Consider the following 26296-nt stretch of genomic DNA (forward strand, 5'->3'; position numbering starts at 1 on the left):
CTCTGGCACTGCTGGATAAATTACACTACACTGAAATAAGGAGGTGCCTTTAAAGTATCATAAATTTGATTTAAAAACACACGTATAATTATATTGCAGATTGTACCCCAGTGGTTGAATATTGGGGAAATGTGAACGATAAAAGTCCATGCAAATAAAACTATCAACTTGGAGTAGCACCCTTATATATTATCTCATACAAATATTGACCGCAACCAGGCAGGCCTATACGCATGTGCAGCCTTTGTAATTCAAACACAGCTTTGCCTGAAGGCAGGTTTGGCTGCTGGAAGTGGTGAAGCCGCACACGTGACGCAACATTCGGAACGTAAACACACTTCAAGCTGTGTGTGTGGTTTTTATTGTGCACTTATGAACCAATAGACCATGCGGTGATTACGCGAGCGATGCTTTGAACCACATTGCAAGGAGGGAGGAGCACGCGGCAGGGAGGAGGCCCACAGTCACGATAACAATGCTGCCCCTATAACCACAGGGAACGTGCGGTGTTTGGAGAAAATAAATCCGTTAACACCAGAAGAAGAGGAGCAACAACCCCACAAACAGCTCTCGGTGGCTTCTGGCTATGTGAGGGTCAAGAAAGCAAAAGCAGAGTTATCAAAGAGCCCACGACATTGTTGGCAAAGAGGAGGCCACTGCGTGACCTTGTGAAATCTGCCCCCTACATTTTCATCTTGCCTCAAATGTGAACGAAAAACTCTCCGCATGGGTGGATGCGGTCTACTGCATCTCTCTTAAATACGAGAGGGTGGAGAGTGGCCGGGTGGCTCAGGGTGGCGGGGGTTCATAATAGCTGGTGGAGGAGCTGTAGCTGAGCGGACAGGACAATGAGGTGGTTTGGCTTGAACCAAGCACGCATGAGATGCGACTTTGAATATCTCACTCACACTTGGGTTTGTTTTCAGTACCACCTTGGCTACACCGTCTCTCGACTAAGCCTGTTAATACTGCACCTAAATGCACGTGCTATTGTGCTGTAGATGTACGTTTTAACATAATACCTTTGCGTTAATATCAATACATACTTTCACAGTTAAATCAAATGGCTTGTTAATACCCTTCTGTCTCGAGGTGTTGAAATAGCTCCACCCTTGGCCCTGCTTGACCCCGAGTCAGATTTAGTTCTCTTGAGGCTGACTCGCCCGTCCATACTGGACATCTGTGGAAAAGAGCTTCATAGCTCATCGGATTCCTCCAGTCTGAATTATGATTCTGAGGTTTGCGAATCTGGGATAGAGAGGGAGGGGGTGATAAACCCCTTACAGCCACGAACCAATGATCTTGTCTCCTCTCGCTTAGGGCAGCGATGTGTTCGGGAGGTAAATATCAATGTGGAGGTCTGCTAGCCACGACGAGAGGGCTTCAGCCGAGAGTTCGTGTCGTGTCGCCGTTCCTCCTCCCCGTCGAAGGAGCGCAAACAACAGCGGTTTAACTCCACGGTCCACAGTTTGGGTTGCAAGGTCACAGTCGCACCGCTAGTTGTGGCTTGTCAGTGAACAGGGCAAACAGAATTGCCTTCTCACACGAAGACTCGGATGCCACTAGCACCGAGAGCACGATACCACCGCACATAACCGCTGTCAGCTGACAATCGTACCAACAAAAATATATACTGTAGGGGCATTCCTTTTTTTTCTCCCCGTCATAGATGTTGTTGTTGGGTCAATTTTCCTTTTTTGTTGTTGTAAAAACTGCCCAACAATGGCATCGTCCGTCTGAGAGTAACCTCGGCTTGATCATCTCCCACTCCCCTCCTTCCGTGAGGTGCAGAATTGTCGCGTGAAAATCAAAAAGACCTCCGTACCTCGCTGTGTTTATGGAGTTTCGCATTTTTTCGTTCGCGTTCACGGTGTTGTTGTTTCGTTACAGTAACATTACCAACGCGGTCTATCAAAACGGGGAGCGGTTGCGCAGCGGTTTGTGCCACTGCGCCATGAGCCCCGGCTCCTGAAGTGCGGTCGAATTCCCTGGCCACGGGCTAACATCAGTGGCGAGTGAGACATCTTTGAAAAGCTGTCTTGAGCACAACACGGCTCGCACTCGCAACCTTTCACTGACCAGCTTGGTGAAGTATGGTCAAGGACCCCCCCCCCCCTCCATCACCAACTCCACCCACCCCATGAACAGCATGACGTGGTGGGACTTTCATCGAGCAATGCATCAACAAATGCGATGCAAATCATCATCATTATCACAATCGTGGCCATTGTCATTGTTAGACGCATCAGCGCATCCGTGGGCGCCTTCGACAGAGGATGTTCTTAAAGGCTCGTCGAAAGTCCTGGTTGAAGACCGTGTAGATGAGCGGGTTCAACGAGCTGTTGCAGTAGCCGCACCAGAAGAAGAACTTGAAGAGGTACTCGGGAGGTTTGCACGACGCCTCGCAGATCTTGGTGAGGCTGTAGGAGAAGAAGAACGGGAACCAGCAGGCCACGAACACTCCCATCACCACGGCCAGCACGAACGTGAAGCGCTTCTCACGAGCCGCCGTGAGCTTGCGTCTGGCCATCTTGGTGCTGCAGAGGCCCAGCTTGCTGGAGCCTCCTCCTCCTCGTCGTCCCTCCTCGTCACACCTGAGCGAGAGGCTCCCCTGCGGCCTGGGATCATCGTCGTCGTAGTCGTCTCCCGCCTCCGTCTCGGCGTCTCTCTCCTCATCCTCCACCTCCACCGCCGCCGCCGCCACCACCACGGTTCGTGAAGACCACGGCCGGGAGGGGCCGCTGCGCTCCCCTCGCTCCGTCATTTCCCTCTTCTCATCCCTCTTCTCATCCCTCTTCTCATCCATCATCACCACCGCCACCGCTGCCGCCTGCTCCTCCTGCATCATCACAACATCTCCGCCACCACCACCACCACCCTCGACGAGGTGCTTTCCGTTTGACATTGTCGTCTCGTGGCCAATAAACCCTCCTTGCCTCGCGGCGAAAAGGTGCGACTGCCTGCCATTGCTACTGACGACGTCCATCACGGAGACGCGCGTTGCGCGAAGGGTTCCAGTCTCATCCTCCTCCTCCCCCTCCTCCTCCTGCTGCTGCTGCAGGTCATGCGTTGTCTGCTCCGCGGTTTCCACCAACACGTCCTCATCCAGAGCCGAGCTGCCATCTCCTCCAGCAGCGTCGCGCACACACTGCCCGTTCTGCCGTGGCGCGCACGGGGCGAGGGTCGTCGAGAGTGGAGGAGTAGGAGGGGTTTGAGGAGGTGGAGGAGGAGGGTGTTGAGGAGGAGGAGGTGGAGGAGGAAAAAGAGGGCGCAATTCATCCGCTTGCGATTCGAACGCACTCGGATTTTGTTGCAGCTGCTGTTGCTGTGGTTGCAACTGTTGTGTCTGCTGCTGCGTCTGCTGCTGCAGATGCTGCATCTGCTGCTGCTGCAGATGCTGCTCTTGCTGCTGCTGCAGCTGCTGCTCTTGCTGCTGCTGCTGCTGCAGCTCGGCCAAGGGCGCTTCCCTCTCGCTGCCCCCGCGACTCCTGCGTCTCGCGCGCCCCTTGGCCACCTGGTAGATGCGCGCGTACACGAGCAGCATGATGAGGCACGGGGCGAAGAAGGAGGCGGTGCAGGAGGACAGCACGTACCAGGTCTCCTCGTTCAGCTTGCACATGGGCAACACGGAGGAGGAGGAGGGCGAGCCGCTCGCGTTGCGGCCGGCACCCTGGTGGCGGTGGACATCCGCCGGGGGGCGGCCCGTGCCCACGAGAGGAGGGAACGAGATGAAGGCGGCGATGACCCAGACGATGACGATGGCGCGCTTGACACGACGCGGCGTGCGCTTCATGTTGTAGCGCACCGCCTGCGTCACGCTCCAGTAGCGGTCCAGACTGATGGCGCACAGATGGACGATGGACGAGGTGCAGAAGAGCACGTCGAGGGCCAGGTACATCTCGCACCAGAAGCTGCCGAACACCCAGTAGCCCATGAGTTCGTTGGCGAGCGAGAAGGGCATCACCAGCGTGGCGACCAGGATGTCGGCGGCCGCCAGCGACACCAGGAAGAGGTTCTGTGCGGCTTTGAGGGACTTGCTGGTGAACACGGCGATGGCGACCAGGCTGTTGCCGAAGATGGTGACCAGGATGATGAAGCTCACGATCAGGGTGAGGGTCACCATGGTGGTGGTGGAGTGTGGCAGCTGCCAGTCGTTCGTGGCGGTGTCATTGCTGCTGCTGTTGCTGCTGTTGATGATGATGCCGCTGCTGCCGATCTCACCACGAGCCTCCAACCCCGGCCACGAGGAGTCTGACCCATTGATCTCGTGTCCATGCAGCTCGGACATCATTGGTGGCCTTCAACGCTCCTCTTCCTCCTCCTCCTCTTTTCCCGCGTCGTCGTCGTCCACGTCGTCTCGATTTTGGTGAACGAGAGGAGGAGGCGAAGGCGAATGTGAAATTAAGAAGATCCAGTCACGGATCATCGCGTTAGACCTTTGGGAGACTCCGGCGGTGAGTTTGAGCCCTCAGCCGCTCCACTCGGCCGCTCGTATGGACCAGAGGTCATCGTTGAGAGAGGAGGAGGAGGCATCCGTGGCTCAGTGTGATTGCTTCTGCTGCTGTTGCCCTCTCGTCATCTTCTCTGCCCTATGGTGCCCAGGCTCATCTTGCTCCCGACAACGTGGGGGTAAAGAGTTGAAGCATGAGCAGTTCTTTATCTTGCCTTGAGCATTGGAAACACGCTGCGCATGTATCACCGCCGCCTTCTGACTGAAGTCACTCCTTCTCCTCTGTCTCTCTCGCTGTCTCGTCCTCTGCACGCCTCTCCGAGTGAGGAGCTCCGTCTACAGCGAGGCACAGCAACAACAACAACAACAGTCTCAGCAAAAGCACGCGACTCTGCGTTGGCAGGGGGTTTGCACTGCTAAGTGCATTTCATAACGAACGGGGGAGGGGTTGGGTTAGATCGCGTCAATTTGAATGCCGTTAACCCACCACCAGAGCCAACCGGTAAACAACACATGTCAGTGAGTTACTACTTCAACTAAGAGAGTAGAACCCATAACATTTGCAATTTGACTACGACTAAGTACAATTATAAACGCGCAACTCATGCAACCTGGGTCAGCGGTTCCCAACCATGTCGAGTGTGCTGACCACGTTTCAGCCTCCAGATATCTCGCGGATCACTCCCACACGCTGCAACGAACGGTTGTTTGAGATTGTACATTTCCTTGGCGAGGACGTTGTTTATTTTCGTTTTCCGCGGACTCCCAACCGGAGTAGTCTCTACTGGACTCCTCTGATAAAGAGCTTCATTGCTCATCGGATTCTTCCAGTCTAAAGAAGGATTCTGAGTCTCGCGGCCCACCAGAGATCCACGGATCAGGGCGTTGGGAAGCGCTGAGCCGGGTTATCAATCCGTCAATAACAATTGCCCTAAAAGGAAACGTTGATTCAAGGCGACGTTTCGGCTAATTGCCCTTATTCATCTCTCTGCTTACAAAGAAAGGGGTCATTGCCCGAAACGTCGCCACGTAGACGTTTTCTCTCGGGCAGTGTTGTTAGCAAGTCTATTGTTGGGGTTATACGTGAGGATGTGTGTGTGTGTGTGCATTGGCCATTGGATGGAGTGTAACAATTTAAGGGCCTCCATTCTATTTACACAGCACAAAAAAGACATCGATGATAATTTAGTTTGCATGGGCGGGGGGGGCGGTCCTGTTGTATCTCCGTCTCATTCGTGTTGTCTCCGTTAAGTTCAAATAGTAGAATATAATACAGTTTATTTTTCGATTTAAAGCTTTCGTGACTGCAGGGATTCATCTTCTTGGTTCTTTCGGTAAAGTCACGTAGAATGGAAATAATAAAATAATAAAAATAAATATTATGTTTTATTTTTATTACTTTACTATTTCCATTCTACGTGACTTTACCGAAAGAACCAAGAAGATGAATACAGTTTATTTTTGGTGTTAGTATGTAATTATCGGCGAAACGTCGTACTCGGATTGTAAATGTTGTAGATTTACTCTCCAACACACCGGCGTGCTGTACTCGTAACGAATGGGCACGTCCTGTTCACGTGACAACCCTTACGGATTGGCTGCGTCGGGTGGTGGCGGGTTTAACGACACATTTATATATTTACGCGATCTAACCCAAAACACCTGTATTTTGGATGATATTGGTCGCGAAAGCTTACGTGCTAAATACGGTACCCTATCAGAATATGATGTTGCTAACAACCACTTTCATGAATCAAGAACGGTGTGAGCAGCAGAGGGCAGAGCAGCATCATCCATTGTGACGCTGCACGTCTATCCACCCCCCACTCCTTCACCAAACCGCAGTGACCAGCGCGGTGAAGTATGGTCAAACAACGTCCACCGCGACCCGCACGGCGTGGGGAAGGTCTCCGTCATCCAGCAGTGGATAACCAAGGAGGCAGTTGTGCATGCCATGTGCAAATCTCAATAGACCGAGACTCTCTCTCTCTCTCGACGTGCCTATAGACTCGTGAGCCGAAAAAAAGTCATCGATGATAATCGATTAATCTTTTCCAAACCCGAGTGTTCATCCTAGAGACGAGGCAGTCCATGCAACGGCAACGATAGCCGCAGGCAGATGAAGTACGGTTAAACAACCCGAATGAGCGGCATGGCATCATGAGAGAAGGGCCTTCATCTAGCAGTGGAGAGACGAGGAGAGTCATCGTTGCTGTGATGTGAATGACCGTGCAGTCGCGACAGAAAGTAGAAATCGCCTCTGCCACCCACCTGCTGGACATCGCCTCTGTCACTCGCCCGGACGTTCGACCATCGTCAACTCATTCACCCCCACACTCTCTCCGCAACAGCCGCGCCTGGCCCGTTCATTCATTCATTCATTCGTTCACGAGAATGACGTCCGCTTTGCTTAGCACACGAAGCTCGTCTCATTCGGCCATTCGAGTATCCCCTTGACTCACTCGTTGGTCGACTCGTGCACTCGCTCTGTCCAACACTCCGCCAGCTGACTCACTCGATCATCCACCGCTCGCTACCTCATTCACTCACTCTCATTCGTTCGCTCGCCCGCGTCGACTCTACAGCTTGTCACTCGCTCACCCGCTCCATCCACAGATCGCTCGGTGAGTCGCTCACCCGTCATATCACTCGATCGCCTGCTCACTCACTCACTATCACTGGCTCGTTCACTCGGGCACGTTCTCGTAATCTCGCTCACCCTCTCACTTACTCAACCACTCACTCACACACTCACTCACTCGACAACCCACTCACTCATCCTCTCACTTACTCAACCACCCACTCACTCACCCACTCACTCACTTGACAACCCACTCACTCGTCCTCTCACTTACTCAACCACCCACTCACTCCCACTGGCTCGTTCACTCGGGCAGCTTCTCGTAATCTCGCTCACTCTCTCACTTACTCAACCACTCACTCACTCACCCACTCACTCACTTGACAACCCACTCACTCGTCCTCTCACTTACTCAACCACCCACTCACTCCCACTGGCTCGTTCACTCGGGCAGCTTCTCGTAATCTCGCTCACCCTCTCACTTACTCAACCACTCACTCACTCATCCACTCACTCACCCACTCACTCACTTGACAAACCACTCACTCACTCACCCACTCACGCGCGCGCGTCCCTCCACTCGATCACGCTCGCTGCGCAAGACCAAGTCACGCCGACTGCGCTCCGACCTCGTCTGCTTTAGGAAGCCCACGCACGCTCTGAGCCCGCTTGGGCTACTAGGATGGATCATTGCATCTATCTGTGTGGAGTGTTACTCCTTGAATGCGTTTGGGGTTGGGTTTTTCCCGGTTGGGCCGGTTTCATTGCACGCGAAGCCAATTTGTCACGGATGTACCGCGTGCCCAAACAAGACAGATGTAACCCTCGTCAAAACGTTAATTGAGACTCGGAAAACGCCGTTCTCGATAATGGTCATTGTTTTCATGACACAATTACGAGAGGTAGGCTCGTATTACGAACAGGGCGACTCTTCATCGTCGGCCCCTTATTCACCACATTATTCAAACACACGGTCAACAACGAACTCATTCACCCACTCACCCATCCAACCACTCGCTCCTCATTCACCTCAACAACCACTCGTAATATCCACCCCACTCACTCCCCCGCTCACTCGCTCGCTCACTCGCCCACTAACTTGCCCACTCACTGACTTGACAAACCGCTCATAAATCCACTGGATTCTCTCACCCTCTCACTAACTCAACCACCCACTCACTCACCCACTCGCCCACTCAATAACACGACCAACCACTCATCAACACACTCACCCAATTGCCGGAGTGACGTGCTCTCCACTCACCCCTCTTCTTTGCACCCGTTTCCAAACCTCGCTCAGCCCCGCAAAAAAGACACCTCCTCCTGCTCCTCCTCGTCCGCCTCCAACTCGTTCACGACGTGACCCCCACACTCAGATCAACCCTCGACCGCCGAATCATCGTCCTTAAGCCCCGGTGTAGGACTCAGAGAGCAGGCGGGTGATGGTGATGGACGGGGGAGGGGGGAGGGGGGGAGGGGGTAACATATGGCTGGAGATTGGCGTTCGTGGTTGGACCGGCTCGGAGAGTGGCGAGTGGAGGCGACGGGAGCGCGTAGCCGGCTGTACGTCCGTGAGCGAGATGCGCGCGGTGGAGAATGGCAGAGAAGAGAAATTACAAAATATTGACGGGCAGGCGCGCGAACCGCCCGCCCCCACCTCGACTCGCGTTACCAACCTTGCTGCTGATGCTGCTGCTGATGCTGCTGCTGCTGATGCACCCCCAATTCATATCCCACCACCCCTCTCTCCCCCCCCCTCGTCCTCCTCCACCCTTCCCCCTCCCTCCCCTGCGTCTCCCCCACAACCGGTACCCTACCCGCTCCCAAATAAATGTTGTCAGAAATTAGAAGGTGGGTGGGGGGGGGGGGTGAATCACACGTCGTTTCCTTGAAAATATTCAATTGTATATCAATTGACAGTCACTCTCTCGTTATGTCCGTGTGTACCTGTGTCGTCTATCCTTTGAAGTTATTGATTTGCGTTTGTAGCCGCTGGCTCCATGCGGAATAAACAAACGCGCGGTACGTCTCCCCTCCTACCGCCACGTGAAACGGCGTGGCCGGTGGAGCTGCTCTCTCATCGGACGGTGCCGTCGGATGAGAGAGGAACCATCGCAGATTTGCGGACGATTGATGGCTGGCGTCTCTTCAGGGTAGATGAGGCCCCCGTGGGCACGCGCGAGCGCATTCGTGGCTGGCAGACAAACAATGCTCATTATTTGCGCTCGTCTCACAGTGGGGAGGGGGGGCGGGGATGTGGTGGGGAGGGCTTCGTTAATTTATCTGCTGGAAATCTAACACCGCCACGATGTGATGGTGACGCTGATGATATCAATAATTGTATTTCTTTATCAGCCCTGCAGCGCGACTTTGACTTTCAAGTGGTGGCTGGGATACAACGGCTCAGTAGGGTGGGGGTCGACGCAGCCAATGTTGAAGAAACTTCAAACGAATGCTAAACGCCAAACTGAATGGGTAACGATGTGATCTGTCCCCTGTCTGTGTGGTGCATGCTACCCCCCCCCCCCCCCCCAGTCTATACGGCTGTTAGGCTCGTCACTAAATTGTACAATTACGACGACTGATTATTTTTTGACGCTTGACGATAGGAATTTATAAAAGCGGCGGGGGGGGGGGGGTGAGATTTAGCAGCAGCAGGTGAGGGGGGGGGACAGGTCCGACCAGCCCTCTAAGCGCCACGGGGTTTACCTTTCCTCGCCCAGCAAATGGCTCAGAGAGGCTCTCGACTCTTCACCGGGAGGGTGATGCGACAGTGGGGTAATTGGCCGAATTCATTAACCACGAGTGACTCCTCTTTTCTTTAATTTCGCACGCGAAGGAAAGCGGAGCAACACCCGGAGAATCCTCAGCAAGCCGATAACACGATAGCACTCACAGCCCAGAGCGAGGTGTGAGTGTGTTGCGTCACCCATCTGCAAGTGAGCCACCAACCCTTGCCTCCTAAAGGAGGCGTGCGCCACCACAGCTCCACACTGGGTCGTGGGACTTTTTACACGAGGGTGGTTGTGTGGATATATGCTGAACTTCTTTCGCACCGTACGTAGCCAACCGTGTTAATCGGAGGTTTCCTCCAACTTGTGTAGCGGTTAGCGCTACGCTGCGCTATAGACCGGGCGTGCCGAGTTCGATTCCCGCTCACGGCCAACACCGGTGATGATTATCTGAACCGGTCCTGGGCCTCTCCTAGGTCGACTGAGCCTCAAATGAGTACCTGGTGCGATGTGTAAAATCATCGCCACTGGGGAAATAAAGGCGGTCGAGCGTGATGCTGGCAACCCATCCCCTCGTGTGCCGTGCCGGCCTTCGTAGGTGCTCGCTATCAGCACTTGCCCCATCAGTCTATTAAGGCTATACGGGGATCTTTGTTTGTGTGCGTGTGAGCGTTGGCGCAGTGGTTAGCGCGCCGCGTTTCAGACCCAGAGACCGTGAGTTTGTTCCCGGCCTCGGCTAAGATCAAGTGGAGAAATATCTGAATTCAGTTGTTTTTTGGGTAACCTCCCCATCGGTCGACTTCGCCTTGAACGAGTACAGGGCGTGGGTGTGTAAACATCAACACCGGGGGGGTGGGGGGGAGGACAAACGCTGCTGGGTGTCGTGGTGCTGCTGGCCACCACGACACCCTCTCACGAACAGCAGCCACCCCAAACATGCCGTGTGTGTCATGAGCACACACGGAGAGGGGTCGTGAGATGAGTGAGTGACTGGTGAAGATTGTAGCGATCATGTAGAAGGGCTATAAAGATGAAAAATAGTAGATTTGAGTCTAGCGTTTATCATATTCTCATTAATTTGGGAGGCGGGGGAGGGGGCGGGATTGAGGGGGGGTTGTACCTGAAGGATTTGAGAAGGTACCGACAAATCAAAATCTGACATCAGATTTTTTATTTATTTTATTTGATCAGAAAAAATATATTGATGTTTTGGCATCCCAAATTTAAAGTTTAAAATATTTCAATTCCAAGGATTCCGAATCTGAATGTGAAAATATTTAGTTTTACCATACTTAAACACGTAGTAGACTTTCGCAACCAATATCATCCATAACACAGGTTTTTTTGGGGTTAGATCGCGTAAATATATAAATGTGTCGTAAAACGGCCACTACCAAATCTGGCTGTCGCCTGATGAAGCTAGTTGTAATTACTGGCGACACGTCGTACTCAGATTGTAAATGTTGTGGCTTGGCTCTCCAACACAACTGGTTAGTGCTGTACTAGTGACGAATTGGCCACGTTCTGTTTACGTGACAAACCTTACTAGTTGGCTGTGTCGGGTGGTGGCGGGTTTAACGACACATTTATATATGTACGCGATCTAACCGAAAAAAAACCTGTATTATGGATTTACCATAAAGTCAGTGGAAGCCAGTTACGACGACTGCATGCAAACATAACGATAAAGATCCCCCGTATAGCCTGAACAGACTGTTGGGGCAAGTGCTGTTAGCGAGCACCTGTGAAGGCCTGCACGGCACACGAGGTGGTGGGTGGCCAGCACCATGCCCGGCCGCCTTTGTCTCCCTAGCGGCGATGTTTACACACCGCCCCAGGTACTCATTCGAGGCTGAGTCGACCCAGGAGAGGCCCAGGAACGATTCAAATAATTGTCACTGATTTTGGCCGTGAGCTGGAATCGAACTCGGGTCGCAGAGTTCGTAGCGCAGCGCGCTAACCGCTACACTACCGCTCCACGACTGCATTCAAATACACACCCGTTGTGTTGTAGGTACACGTGGAGACTCAGAGATATTACAGCACCGCATGTCACGCTAACAGCCCGCTGTGGGCACTCTCCACACGTGTGCGCTTTGCGTGCAGTGCGAAATAAGCGTGTGTGGTGCAGGCTCGTCAGCCGGTAGAGAATAATGAAAACATAAAATGTATATGCAGGGATGAGTCATCGCCACCATCTATTGTTAGCCCTCATTATTGCCATCGTCATCAATTATGTTCAATCGTCATTAACACGGATTATTGTAATCACCCATCAGCAGAATTGTCATGATTTTGTTTTAATAATAATCATCACCGTGTATGATATTGCCCTATAATCATCATCAAGAGTGAATATCCTTGTCTTCCTACTGAACCTACCGTGGGAGAGGCACTTATCGTCATCGGTTGCCTAGTGCGAGCAGTGGAAATTCCACATTCCCACGGCTTGGGCCAGTATACAGCTCATGTTTACTTTTCCACAAAGTGATACTTATTGTATGGACAGAATTATGAGACGAGTCAATCCAAAACCTACATCTCTAAAAATGAAAAAAACACCACAATTGTCAATAACACCGCAGACTCAAAATAGAAAAATAGGTGACTTGTCGGGTGATAGTCCTTCTTCACAGCACATAAATACAGAGTCCAGAGAGACTGACGCACTTAGAGTTGAAGACTGCACTTCACACCATGGGTCCTGATGAATTTTACATTTAAAAAACGAAATTCTGATGATCAGTTTAAAAATGTAAACATGAACAGTTAACTATCAATGGATATTGAGTAACAGACAAACCCCTGCAAAAAAAAAAACCCCATCAAAAATTACTACAGTGAGATAAACTAATTTATTTTCAAAGTCAATTTATGAAATGTTTCTGGCACATTGCATCATCAAAATTGAGTGTCACAGTCTGCACACTTGCACAGAGCGGCACAGCCTCTGAAGCAAATGCTGTTAGCGAGCACCTATTGAGGCTCGCACGTTGTGATGTGGCGAGCCCCGTGTCCTTGTCACCTCCATCTCCGCAGTGCCGATGCGTGCACACCGCACCAGACACTCAGTTTGGAGGCTGGACGGCTGGTCCAAAAAAGTCATCATCGATGGTTGACAACTCATTACCCCTGTGCAGTGTCAACGACTCAATACACACCTCTGTAGTGCCGCAGACTCAGTAACCGGTACGTGACAGCACCTGTGAGCACGTGACAGGGACAACAATGCACCTGTGAGCACGTGACAGGGACAACAATGCACCTGTGAGCACATGACAGGGACAACAATGCACCTGTGAGCACGTGACAGGGACAACAATGCACCTGTGAGCACGTGACAGGGACAACAATGCACCTGTGAGCACGTGACAGGGACAACAATGCACCTGTGAGCACATGACAGGGACAACAATGAACCTGTGAGCACGTGACAGGGACAACAACGCACCTGTGAGCACGTGACAGGGACAACAATGCACCTTGTGTGCACGTGACAGGGACAACAATGTACCTGTGTGCACGTGACGGAGACAACAACGCACCTGTGAGCACGTGACAGGGACAACAACGCACCTGTGTGCACGTGACAGGGACAACAATGTACCTGTGTGCACGTGACAGAGACAACAACGCACCTGTGTGCACGTGACAGGGACAACAATGCACCTGTGAGCACGTGACAGGGACAACAACGCACCTGTGTGCACGTGACAGGGACAACAATGTACCTGTGTGCACGTGACAGAGACAACAACGCACCTGTGAGCACGTGACAGGGACAACAATGCACCTGTGTGCACGTGACAGAGACAACAACGCACCTGTGAGCACGTGACAGAGACAACAATGCACCTGTGAGCACGTGACAGAGACAACAATGCACCTGTGAGCACGTGACAGAGACAACAACGCACCTGTGAGCACGTGACAGGGACAACAATGCACCTGTGAGCACGTGACAGGGACAACAACGCACATGTGTGCACGTGACAGGGACAACAATGTACCTGTGTGCACGTGACAGAGACAACAACGCACCTGTGAGCACGTGACAGGGACAACAATGCACCTGTGAGCACGTGACAGAGACAACAACGCACCTGTGAGCACGTGACAGAGACAACAACGCACCTGTGAGCACGTGACAGAGACAACAACGCACCTGTGAGCACGTGACAGAGACAACAACGCACCTGTGAGCACGTGACAGAGACAACAACGCACCTGTGTGCACGTGACAGAGACAACAACGCACCTGTGAGCACGTGACAGGGACAACAACGCACCTGTGTGCACGTGACAGGGACAACAATGCACCTGTGTGCACGTGACAGGGACAACAATGCACCTGTGTGCACGTGACAGAGACAACAACGCACCTGTGAGCACGTGACAGAGACAACAACGCACCTGTGTGCACGTGACAGGGACAACAATGCACCTGTGAGCACGTGACAGAGACAACAACGCACCTGTGAGCACGTGACAGAGACAACAACGCACCTGTGAGCACGTGACAGGGACAACAACGCACCTGTGAGCGCAGAGCTTCGGGGTCTCCGCACCGCCGCTGCGAGTTGGTAGCGGCCCCCTCGACCTCGCGGGGAGGGGGCGCGGGATAAATCCCCCCCCCCCCCCCCCCCGCTTGATGGGATTAGGCAGCAATTCCGCTACGATGCTCGCTAACAACATCAGGCAGAGCTGTAACCGGATTACGGAGCGGCCTGTTTCGCGTTATGCATGTGCATAGGATGGACGGTGGGGGGGGGGGATCCGGGGAAATGCGGTTTGCGGTAACGCAATAGTGCACGCCGGGGAGAAGGAACTCGTGTTGGTGGGCAGACGCCGCTGTGGTTGTTGTTGTTGTTGGTGGTGGTGGTGATGCGAGGCTGGGCTCGACGTGCAGGAGAGAAGGTGGTGAGGGAGCTTGCAGGTGCTGGGGTGGGTGGCGAAGCGTGAAGGAGCGAGGTCGCGTGCGCGCGGCGAAGGTGACGTCTCGGGCGAGGTGTGCGCATCACACCGGGTTCTCAGAATCATTAGCTACTTAGGCGAGTGTGACATGTTGCTGCGTAAATGGTGTGGGGTTTTTTTTCTTTACGTAGGCTTTGTGCAAAGAGAACCCCCCCCCCCCCGTCCGTGTTGTGACTTCATCGTTTCGAACAAAGTTGATGTCTGTGATCAACTTACCCAGAAAAATTTGCCCGGTCTCCTCAGAGCTCAGCAAGCGAAGCAGACTTGAACCTGGACACCGCGAATCTTCTATTCTTCTCTCGTATGGATCAATAGCAGCAAATTAAAGATGCGTAATTTTAGATTTCTTCTCCACGAAATTGCCTCTTCTCAAGCAGAGTGTCGATCTCGTCCACTGCTCCGTCAAAGGAGCGGAGACAGCGAAGGGCGTTTAGGAGCAAGCGCGTGTCACCGCTGCGTGTCACCGCTGCGTGTCACCGCTGCGTGTCACCGCTGCGTGTCACCGCTGCGTGTCACCGCTGTGCTCTCGCCCAGGTGCTATCGGATGCGTTGTGGCTACGTTATGGGGCAGCAAGAAGGAGGCGCTACCCGACCCTATTTGTTGTACTGCACTCTGCTCCCTGGCTCTACCAACCTGCATTGACCAGCGCGGTGAAGTATGGTCGAATAACCCGCACGACCCGGATGGCACGGGGAGGCCTCAATCCAGCAGGGGATTGCAAACAAATGGGTTGTGCGCCGATTCATAATGAGTCTTTTTTTTAGTTGAAGATTGTGTGTAGGTGTAACGTCAATCTACCGAACGATAACCCTCCATCAGCCGACAGGTCCAATCAAATAAAGTTGCCACGTCATGGGCAAATGTGCCAATTGATTCAACTCCCGATGAAGCTGGGAGAGATTAATGGAGTTCAAACGAACTCATAAACAAACACTGCCTGTGCAAGACCCTACGCAGAAGATCCCTGGGGGTTTGATCTTCCACCTCATGGTCCACCTTAAATCGCATCCACTGCACAAACCATGCCAGATGCGCAAATGAAAAATGGAAAACTTCACCGTGTGCGACTGTAATCATCCAAAACAGACCGTACAATGCATAACGAAGCAATGCCCCATCCACAAATACGTAGGAGACATCGCAGCGATAGACGACTCCGCTACTGTTGACGCGGTTATTTGGCTTGACCACCTGAATGTAAAATCGCATCTGTTGCTCTGCATCGACATCAGCAGCCATACGAAAGAAAAAAACTGCCAAATTGTTCTCATCAGCAAATTTGGAGCAATATTGAATAAAGCCAGCAAAGTTGTGACAACGATTGGTAGTTTGTACGACATTTCTCTGCAGATTTACGTCCAGCATCATTAGGTGTTAACAAAATCCCAGCACTGCACCTCACCCAGAGGAAGCCAATTGAGATTCATAGCGTTGGTCGTGCAAGCCTATAGGTGTCGGGATAGACACTGCACGGTGGTAGGCAGTGGGGCACAATGGGCCTTCATGGCCAGAGTGGTCAATCATTGAATGTACGTCGTGTACAGACACCAGGGCGAGTGGCGTTTATCACCCGCGTCTGGACACCCCCCACCACCCCCACCCACCACCACCCACCACCCACCACCACCCCCACCCACCACCCACCCCGCGCCACGAGGCGATGCGACGCAGCGGTGGCCGGGGCGGCTCAAAGAACGGAGCGCCGAGCCAACATCGCTGACAACCTGGGCTCGAATCCAGATTGCAGCCGCCTTTGATTAAACCAGGTCCTCGTGTGTAGCGAGTCGATGATGGCCTTCAACCCGGTCACTGCTGACTGGACAAAGAGAAAAAATAACATCCGGCGCCTTAAGTTCGTTCGGATAAGTTTCAACTTGAGAATGAAAAGATCGGCTGTGACTGTCATGCGATGGACATTACTCTCATGCCGCAGAGTGGGTGGGAAGGTACAGCCATCTGCTGCATCGACTAGAGGTTACTTGAAATGACCTCAAAGAGTAGCTCTATAATCTCGGCTTCCGTGGTCCATTCTCTAACGTGAAGGGATTGCACTTCTATGCGAGTGTTGCGAATGCATCTATTTTCTCGACAGTAACACAATCGTGACCAGCATGCGTTGGGGTTTGGGTTGTGGGTCCCTGCCACCCCAAAGGAGGCCAAATGGAAAGCAGGGAAGCCACTTGAGCTCAAGTGAACGACGCAACAGATTACATGCGTTGATGCTGCTGCGTTGGCAGTGGTGCACAGCGACAAACAGCAAGACTCAACGCGTTCGGCGTTAACGCTGCCGTAAAAGGATAACGTTTCCAATGCAATAAACAACGGTGTAGACAATTTGGCCCCTTCTTCATCGTACATAAAATTAAGCGTTCTTCTTTGGCATGTCTCCTGTCCAACCTATAAAGTATTTTCCCAATATTCTGCACAGACCACCGCGTCTGGTGTGTTGGCTTTGCTAAATCTTGTGCAGTGCGTTGCGGTGCCGCGGGGCCATCTCAGGAGATGGTCCACGGTTCGCGTCTCCTGACAAATGAAGTTAAAGAGGCCATCAACGGGACTGACATCACCGCAGCGCGCCGCTGCGTCCGTCCTTCTGCCAGATCCTCCGGCAGGTGCGCGTTGGTGACACCGTCACGTGATGCGCTCTCATCCCCAGCAGGCCGCGGTGCGCCCTCCACCAAATCGCTCCCACGTTGTGCCAGAGAGAGACGAGATTTCCGTAAAGGCGGGGGTGGTTCCACGTGGAACTCACTCGGACCAAGAACTGCAAGGCGCAGTCGATTTGCACAGCTGCGTGCGTAACTGCGGAAGCCCGCACGCCCCCTGAAGCTTACGGATCTGCTTGGTAAGGGCTTCCCGGGATTTATGGAGCGCGGCCGCTCCTCCGGCGCTTCGCACGCGGCGTGTTTACCTTTTATTATCGCGCCTGCTCTGGCTGACGTGAAGTCCAATAAGCACGCGCCATCCTGGCCGCGCGACGATCCACGCGAGAGAGAGAGAGACAGAGTGGAGAGAGGAAAGGGAGGAGCATCAGGCAATCTCTCCGTCCGCTCGCCCCAAGCTCCAGGGGACAGATTCCCACAGACTCCCCGTGCCAGAATTGACACCCCATGAGTTGCTGCTATTGACGGGAATGTATTACTGATGAATTGTTCGCCTGGGCTGGTGGGTCGGTGTGGTTTTTTTTTTCTTACAGGCTTTCAACGTGGCACTACGCAACCCTATTAAGCTCACTGGGTCAGCCCCATAGCACTGGGGATGGGGGGGGGGCTGGAGGCGGCTGAGTCCCCCCATGCTGAGATACAGCCCCCCCCCCCCCCCCGCTAAATTCTTACGGTCTCGAGCACTGCAATTCTGCAGCTGTAGCAATGACCGCTCACACGCTGATGATCTGCTGCGCTGTCCCAGTACGTTGAACGCTTCACGTGATGTACAAAACCGTCTGCGATCGATGTAGGGGCCTGGAATGCAATACGGTAATTGTGGGCTTGGCTGGAGGAAATTAGTAAAATAAAGCACAGCCTTACACTAAAACTATTAAAATTATTTTTGGTATTTTACCAGGTAAAGCCCACAGAGCTATATTGCTTTTTTTTCAGAAGCGACCTGGCCACAAATGGTAGTTCAACCAAGTGACTTGCTTATCGTGTGGAAATTCATCGCAGCCTAAATACTCGGAACGCGTGATGTTGATTCTAAAATGTAGATGAAAAACCCGGAGGACCCGGAGAAACAAAACAAAAGCCAGGCGACCACGGGAGAAAGACAAAGAGAGAGAGACACGCGAACTCCAAATCTACAGCAGGCGTCAGGGTCGGGACCGAGCGCGAGGGAGACGACATTTCGCCACTGCGGCGTCTTCACTCGCGTCGACAGGAGGCGAGGGAACTGGAGCTGAATTCACGGACAGCGCAGCGGCCTTCATTGCGAGGCCTCGCGGGCCACTGGCTGCCCCTGGTGGCCTTTAGTGAGGCCACAATACACACCACGTGACAACACCCCCATCATCATCATCATCGCGATGCTGTCAAAACCGCAATGGTTTCAAATGTGTGGCGGGCCCTCACACACCGATGATGTCTTATCGGCGAAAGTGGCTCTCCCGCTCCAGTGAAGAATTCTGCTCTGAAGCGTCTAACATTTGTTCAAAAGTTTGTTTAACATTGAGTGGTGTTGTCCTTCCCGACCCCCGCCCCCCTTCCCACCCAGAGTTTTTCGCATCCTCCCCCACCCCTCCTTGTCAACATAGATATACTGTATACGATTAATCTCAAATTATCGCAAATCTGGAGGAAACCGCTGCGGTGAAATCGGCTGCAGGTCGCAGTGTTAAAGCAGAGGGATAAAGCAGAGGGCTGTTTGCAATGTTCAGTGCGACGCCTGTAGAACAAGACAAATCCAAAGATAAAGCTTTCCCGTGTAGCCTGAACATACTTTTGGGGGCAAGTGCTGTTAGCAAGCACCTATGAAGTCCGACACGGCACACGGATAGCACCACGCCCGGCCGCATTTGTCTTCCCGGTGGCGATGGTTACACAGCACACCAGGCACTCGTCTGATGCTGAGCCGACCTAGGGGAGGTCCAGGACAGATTCACACAATCGTCACTGGTGTTGGAGGCGATGAGCGAGAATTGAACTCGGGTCGCCGGGTTCGTAGCGCAACCCACTAACCGCTATACGACTACCTGCAGAACGACACACGCACCACATTATTGCCTGCATGCAGAGTTATTGCAATGTATGCAGCTACCGCCCCATTTTATTTTATTTCGGTTATATGCGTGGCAGTGGAGAAAATGAAGAATGTATTGGAATCCTCGTTCGTAATACGCCGACGATTGCAGCGTCGCCAACACGCGTGCCGGGCCCTTTCATATTTGAGCACAGAAGACAATCGGAGGTGGAGGAGCAGAGGCGGTCAGTCAGGCCAGCCAGCCTGCACCGCGTATATTGACCGTGCAATATACCGTGGATTTCCGTGGCCAATAATTGAAGGCTATTTCCCAAGGCTGCTGAGCTGCTCCCCATGGCCTCGATGTTTTTGGATCGTTGCGGGCTGGGTCTGAATGCAACTATCATCCCGAGCTCCGTGTCTCCGTGGACAGAATTCCTCGCTTCCACGGCCGTTCAAATGCTCGCTCGTTCGGCGGTCGGGGGCACGAAGCCTGGCAAGGCGAGAGAATGAGAGGCAGAGAGATAAAGAGATGACGATGCGGAGAGGGAGAATAGCAGACGCAGAGACGAGGAGAGACACAGAGACGCACGCAGAGACAGAGAGAGAGAGAGGCACAGCAAGATGCAGGCACAAGAGAGACACGAAGACACTGAGAGTGACAGGAATGGTTCAAGTAAGAAATTGACAGGAGCTAAAAGGCTACACGGACAGACAAAAGACACAAGAGGACAGAGAACGACATAGAGAGACGCAAATAAAGTGGTGACTATGCGTGCAGAGAGAGAGAGAGCACACACACTGAGGGCAATAATGTTTATATTGGGGGTCCTTTTATGTACTCGTCCTTTTCCCGTCCCAGGACGGGTGCATTGCAGTAAATGTGAAACTTGCAAGCGAAAATCAGACCGAGACGTGATGTTCATTGCATCAATTCGTGTGCAATTTGTAAGGGCGCGGTGACACAGACTTATTTCATGTAAAGATTATAATTCCTTGTTCATCATGACGTCCTTTTTACTTCTACGTCTCAACAGCGTTACGGAGATCGCGTGACATGAGGGTTCTGCCTTTGTAGTGAGGAGGGGGGAGGAGGCGCCTCGGCCCCCCATGTGGAGTGACGTCACCCGCTATTTATTATGAATGGATGGGGGGTGGGGTGTCCATTTGGAGGACGTCACCTGTTCATGATTATTAATGAGGGGGGCTGGCCGACGTGGAGTGACGTCACCCATGGGACACACAGACATTCTTGTCTCAGTAGTAAATACAAATATTGACCTATTTATTTCTATATTTCAAAAGAGCTGCCCAGTCTCCACGTGTCCGGCACCAATGGCTCCGCGAACACCTGCCCGCAGGAACAAACGGGTCGGCATTTGTTTTCATTTCTTTTTTTAGTTTCGCCAAAACTTCGTTAGGATTGGACATTGAAAGGCCTTGGGGGGGGGGCAGGGAGGAAGGGAGGGGGGCGCTGACGGAGGAGGGGGGTTCTACAGTCAGATGTTCGGATTGTGCTGCGAGAGGGTTCAGCAAGAATCACAGGTAACCTGGTCTGACACAGCCACCCAGGGGACTCCCATGGCCATTATAGGCGGGATACCGCTCCTGATAATCTGACCGTGCCGACAAAAAAAAGGAGAGAGAGCACTTATCTTTAGTCGTTATTGGCTGAACCTGTTATTTGCGTTTGTCAATCAGAAATGACTTCCCATTATCTACACGGCGATCATCAGCAGCAGCCGTGGTCAATCCACTGCTGGATGTAGGCTTCCCCGAGCCGTTGGCGCGACTCAAATCAAATCCACTCTGATAGTATCGGGATGGATTTGCCACTTTTGCGAGACCGTGCCCAGTGACTTCTCATCTGTGCATCAGTGCAGCGACAGTGGACGCCGGGGTAATGAAATCACCTTGTATTGTAGACACAGTTACCGTCGTAATGTTTGCAAGGGGGGTGGGGGGGGGGGGGTCCAGGGTTCTGATATAAGCAACGCATCCTCACATTACACTGGTAGGCGGGGAGGGAGGGAGCGACGAGTAAATTCGGATATAAGCACATCTGGCCTTGTTCTCAAGGGGCGTGTGTTTATATGCAGCTTATACTGGAAGAGTAAACATTTGCTGTCACTCTCATATCCGTGAAAAGTCACGGATGATCGGATGAAGCGAGTGCTTCGGGAAGCTGCTTCTGAGTGACGCACGGGAACAATTGGCTTATGGGTAACTCCTCTTGGCAACTAAACTGCACAGAAAATGACCATTTCACGCAGGACAAATCTACGGGTTGTGGTATCATGTAAAGAGCAGGCAGTGGCCGAGTGGGTACAAGAACACGTTTGCTCAGCATTACGCGTCACGTGGACAAACCGATGTACAGGGACTCCTCTACTTACGAACGAGTTAGGTTCCCGAGGTCTGTTCGTAAGTCGATTAAGTCCCAACTTTACTCAAGTCGATTCCAAAATGTTGTACGGCGTGTAAACTTAACACGGGGAATGGCTTTAAAAGTTGTATAATCTCCTGGAGATGCCACTGGTTCTTCATGTTCTGTAGATGTAGATGCCACCACCGCCATCTATTGCGCGGCAGTTGAACTTACGACTTTCGGTCCGAACAGGCAGCTTGACATACAGACAGGTTTATTCGTATCTCTGAAAGTTCGTAAGTCGAGTGTTCGTAAGTAGAGGAGTTCATGAATATATATTTTATTTACAAACTATTTCGTGACGGTTGCTGCGTTGGCATTGATGCACAAGGACAAATAAAAATTATTTTATAAACCCAACACGTCCCGCGTCAATCACAACGCTGTGGCCTTTAAAAAAATATATATTCAAGGTCCAAGACTGGAGGAGATTTTCACAATTCTGACACAATCGCCTGATGATGATGATGCTGCTGCTGGTTCCAGCTACCGGCGAAACCCCCAGCACCAAATAGTGAAACGTCGTGACGTTGATCTCCTACGCCAACGGTGCTGCCGAAGCGGTGATTAATTGGTACGTTGGGTCACGTGCCAGCTTATATCGCTCGGCTCTGTCCGGTGGAGGAGGGCTTACGACACACGCATTGGCATTCTTACCGCACGAACTGACCCCACACATCAATTACTCTATTAGCTGAAAAATATATGACAAGCGATGTTTCTGCGCAATGCCCCTCCTTGATAGCACGTTGTTGGGTACATAAATCATTTATGGCCGATTGTCCTTCATCGTAATAAACGTACCATAATCAAAGGGCCATTGCACGAAACGTCACCTATTAATAGTTTAAGACCGCGGTGTTATTGACAAACGTGTTGTTTCTTTTTTTTGCGATGAAGGTTTGAACCCTTCTCATCATTCTCACAACGGTCAATAAAATAGGTACCGCCTTGTGGCCAAGTGAACAGTGGCTGTCAAGTGAAGGCACTGGCGCGGGCCGTAGGAACGTGAGCATACAACAGCTACTGGCACAAGGCATCTCACGATGATGATGAATATCTCTCCCATGCTAGGTTAACTAAGGAGACGGCACACTGCCACTCTTGGCTCGTATGAATCACAGAGCGCTCGGACATACCAAAGCCACATTTGCTACGCACGATTGAATTTTGCTGCACAGGGGACCTCATTTCCACGCGTGATGAACGGCGCTGCGTTTATTTTCATTCATGCCAGGTCCCATCAATGATTCCATTTTTATTTCTCTCGTAAATTTGTTTTAAAAAGCATTTTTTACAATTTGTGTTTACTACCTTCTCGTATATTGTACTCCACTCTTGCCGTTGGCATCGTGTCAAGGGACGTACATGCTCGCAGTGCACCACCTTGTGTTGGAGAATGGCACTGGAAGATGACATTACAGAACTACTTCCGAAGTCACTCCCATGGGCCTATTAAGCCGGGCTCTTGGCATACACGTATTGTGTATGTGGTGCAAAGTAAAATCTTGAGAGTGTGTTCATCAGATTGGCGATCAAACCAAGAAGCTACCATTCGTCAAGAACACTACCTTAAAATGAATATATATACGGTAAAAAAAGTTTCAAATAAACCACAATGATATTTTCCTGGAAAATTAATGTATGCGAAAGGGTCAACGTTTTTGCTGTACAATAATAATAACAATCATTTTCAACCACTTGCCAATCCACCGCGCGCTAATGGCTTCATCTCGCCCTATCAATCGCGCCAGTTTTTTTTACCATACTTTGCGAACAGGTTGGCTGGCCCAGCGTGGTTCAAGACACACTCAGCCACCTTTTGTTCGCACCGTCGTGAGAACCGCAGCGCCACCACTCGCCCCCTCTGTGCGGTTGACGTTAAAGACCCCCTGACATCGTCTCTCACAGGGGCGAGGCCGTGCTGTGCCTACGGGAGTGGCGAGAGTTTGCATTTGAGTGGAATTATTCCGCAGAAAGTCGGTCGATTGCCGCAACAGCGCGTGGACAATCTCGGATTGAAAGGCGGAGCCACGGAGATCAGCATCGTGCAGAGTGAGCGATGCCTGGACTGTTATTAAAGCATCGCAGGATCGCGAGAGATGGCAGCGGCCGTGGGGATGCCCTCATCCAGCAGTGGAATGACCGTGGCCCACGATGTTAGCCTCCGTACTACCAGCCTCACCCGTGGTAACTAATTATAACTATAAAAAATATATGTAACTAGGGAAGGCCCACTGAGCTATATAAATATTTTTCAGGAGCGACCTGGCCACAAATGATAGTTAAACGAAGTGGTTTATCCTCACGTGGAAATGTGTAGCTGCCAAATACTCTTAACGCATGTTTCTAAATGTGGAGGGAAAACCCGGAGAAAAATCAACACGACCCACAGGGAAAGAGACATGCAAACTCTAAATAGGGTGTTGGGTTTGAACCCACGACCTCCTGCATGCCAGGCGAGGTAGTTAACACCTCGCCACCACTGCCGGCGTCGTTGCCAATGGGACAATGGGCCTTTAAACGGGTTCTCATCTGCCGCAATAAAAGAACGTCAATAATTTCACCGCATTTTTTGTGTGACAGTAATTGATGCGGCCATCACTCTTACGATACGAAATACTTTCCTTCGTCCCCTCTCCGACAAACGAGGAATTCCCGCAAGGCTTGATTAAAGCAACGACGAGATGAGACGATTTACGCCACGCACGCGCTCGCTCGCTCGCATTGTCCTGCGTGGCGAATCCGCGAGGCACATTCCTATGAGGCCACAGAGACGATAGCCTCTGTCAGCCTCCACGCAGGTTGCCATGGAACCTAATGTATATGTATATATGTGTCTCTGCAGAACCTCTTTCGCACCGTACGTAGCCAACCGTGCTAATGCGGAGATGTGCCATTGTGCAACCCTGCTACGCAACGGAAACGATGTCAATGCAACACTCACCAGGATTTTCTAATGCATGTTGGGTATTGATTAAAACATATGCCTTTTACTAATGGTGTACAATTAACTTCGGTTATTATGGATGTTGGGTACACTATGCATCGATCGATCGATTGAGGTTCTTTATTTAACCAGTAAAGAACCTATGAAGGTTCGTAACATTTTGGCCTAGAGATCTTGATGAGGTCTATTGTAAAAAAATTTTTATATCACAACACGTGTAACAAAGGTATGTTTTTTTTCTCTGTGGTATGCGAGCGATTAATAAACTTGAGCGAGCCTATCACCACATTTACCCAGAATGCGCCTGTAGTCAACAGATGTTGGAAGCTCAGCATGGGTTAAGCCCTTGTTGAGTAACCACGAATCATCAAATGTTGTACTATACTTCCTAAAGATACTCTACATCTGCGCTGCCCGCCTTCAGAAACAAGATAGTTTGACACGTAGGCTTTCGCGATCAATAGTATCCATAACAAAGGTTGTTGGGGCTAGATCGCCTAAGTGTAAATGTGTCGTGAACCCACCACCACCCGACACAGCCAACCAGTAAGGTTTGTCACGTAAACAAAACGTGCCAATTAGTTTACATACTTCAGCCCACCGGTGTGTTGGAGAGTAAATCCACAACATTTACAATGTGAGTTACCGTGACGTTTCGCTGGTAATGACATCCCCAATATTTATTCTGGAGGAATCCGATGAGTTATGATGCTCTTTTCTTGACAGATGTCCAGTCTTGACCAACCTGCACCAACCGGAATGGCCAAGTGTCCCCCACGGAAGCACTGCGCAAGCAGGCAGAAGGGCTGCTCATGTACACCACCTCCTCATAAACTTGAACAAATCTTCTTCTTGGTTCTTTCGGTAAAGTCACGTAGTAGGGAAATAATAAAATAATAAAAATAAAACATAATAAAACAATTCTCACGACATTTCGGCCACAACGCAAGCAGCCGTCCTCAGGTGAAGAACAGGTCTGTCGATAAGACAGAGGACGGCTGCTTGCGTTGTGGCCGAAACGTCGTGAGAATTGTTTTATTATGTTTTATTTTTATTATTGTATTACTTTCCTACTACGTGACTTTACCGAAAGAACCAAGAAGATGAATCCCTGCAGTCACGAAAGCTTTACATCGAAATTTTACTTGAACAAATGTTTGTAGGAACATTTACCTTCGCCTCCCCGAATTTCAATCATTTATCACATCGTTTGGGAGTGAATTATTCATGTCCACCATCGTATGCGGTCATGTCCCTAACTCGTTGCCTAACACTATCCAATCACCATGTCATCTGAAGTGAACCAACTCGTAATCCAAATTCTGAATAATTCACCTGACCCACGCCCTTGGTTAGCAGTCATTGCCGAACTGTGCAGAGTGTCACCTACGCGATGCCCTCAGTGTGTCTCCATCACTCACATGCAGCAGTTGTCCGATAGATAAACCTGCTCCCACCATAGACACGTGGAATTTCCACCACTGGCTCAGGCCCATCAATGCTCGT

At 51.4% G+C, this 26296-nt stretch overlaps 1 protein-coding gene across 2 annotated transcripts; it reads right to left on the reverse strand.

The window, feature by feature from the left end:
- Nucleotides 1–360: 360 nt before the first annotated feature.
- LOC133345500 (alpha-2C adrenergic receptor-like) lies at nt 361–8491 on the reverse strand. 2 transcript variants are annotated; one of them, XM_061556279.1, is made up of 2 exons: nt 8296–8491; nt 361–4786 (listed from the first exon to the last, which is right to left on the reverse strand). In XM_061556279.1, exon 2 carries the CDS (start codon nt 4289–4291, stop codon nt 2246–2248), a length of 2046 nt encoding a protein of 681 aa, XP_061412263.1. In that variant the 5' UTR covers nt 4292–4786; nt 8296–8491; the 3' UTR covers nt 361–2245. The 2 variants fall into 2 exon arrangements, with proteins under 2 accessions (XP_061412263.1, XP_061412264.1); XM_061556280.1 differs by having other exon boundaries at nt 8264–8491.
- Between the last annotated feature and the right edge of the window lie 17805 nt (nt 8492–26296).

This window comes from Lethenteron reissneri, chromosome 22 (assembly GCF_015708825.2).
Source record: "Lethenteron reissneri isolate LAM-NWPU_2019-01 chromosome 22, ASM1570882v1, whole genome shotgun sequence".
Lineage (NCBI taxonomy): Eukaryota > Metazoa > Chordata > Hyperoartia > Petromyzontiformes > Petromyzontidae > Lethenteron > Lethenteron reissneri.

Excerpts from the sequence above, each read along its gene's own strand:
- LOC133345500 (XM_061556279.1), bottom strand. The coding sequence starts at position 4,291 with ATGATGTCCGAGCTGCATGGACACGAGATCAATGGGTCAGACTCCTCG.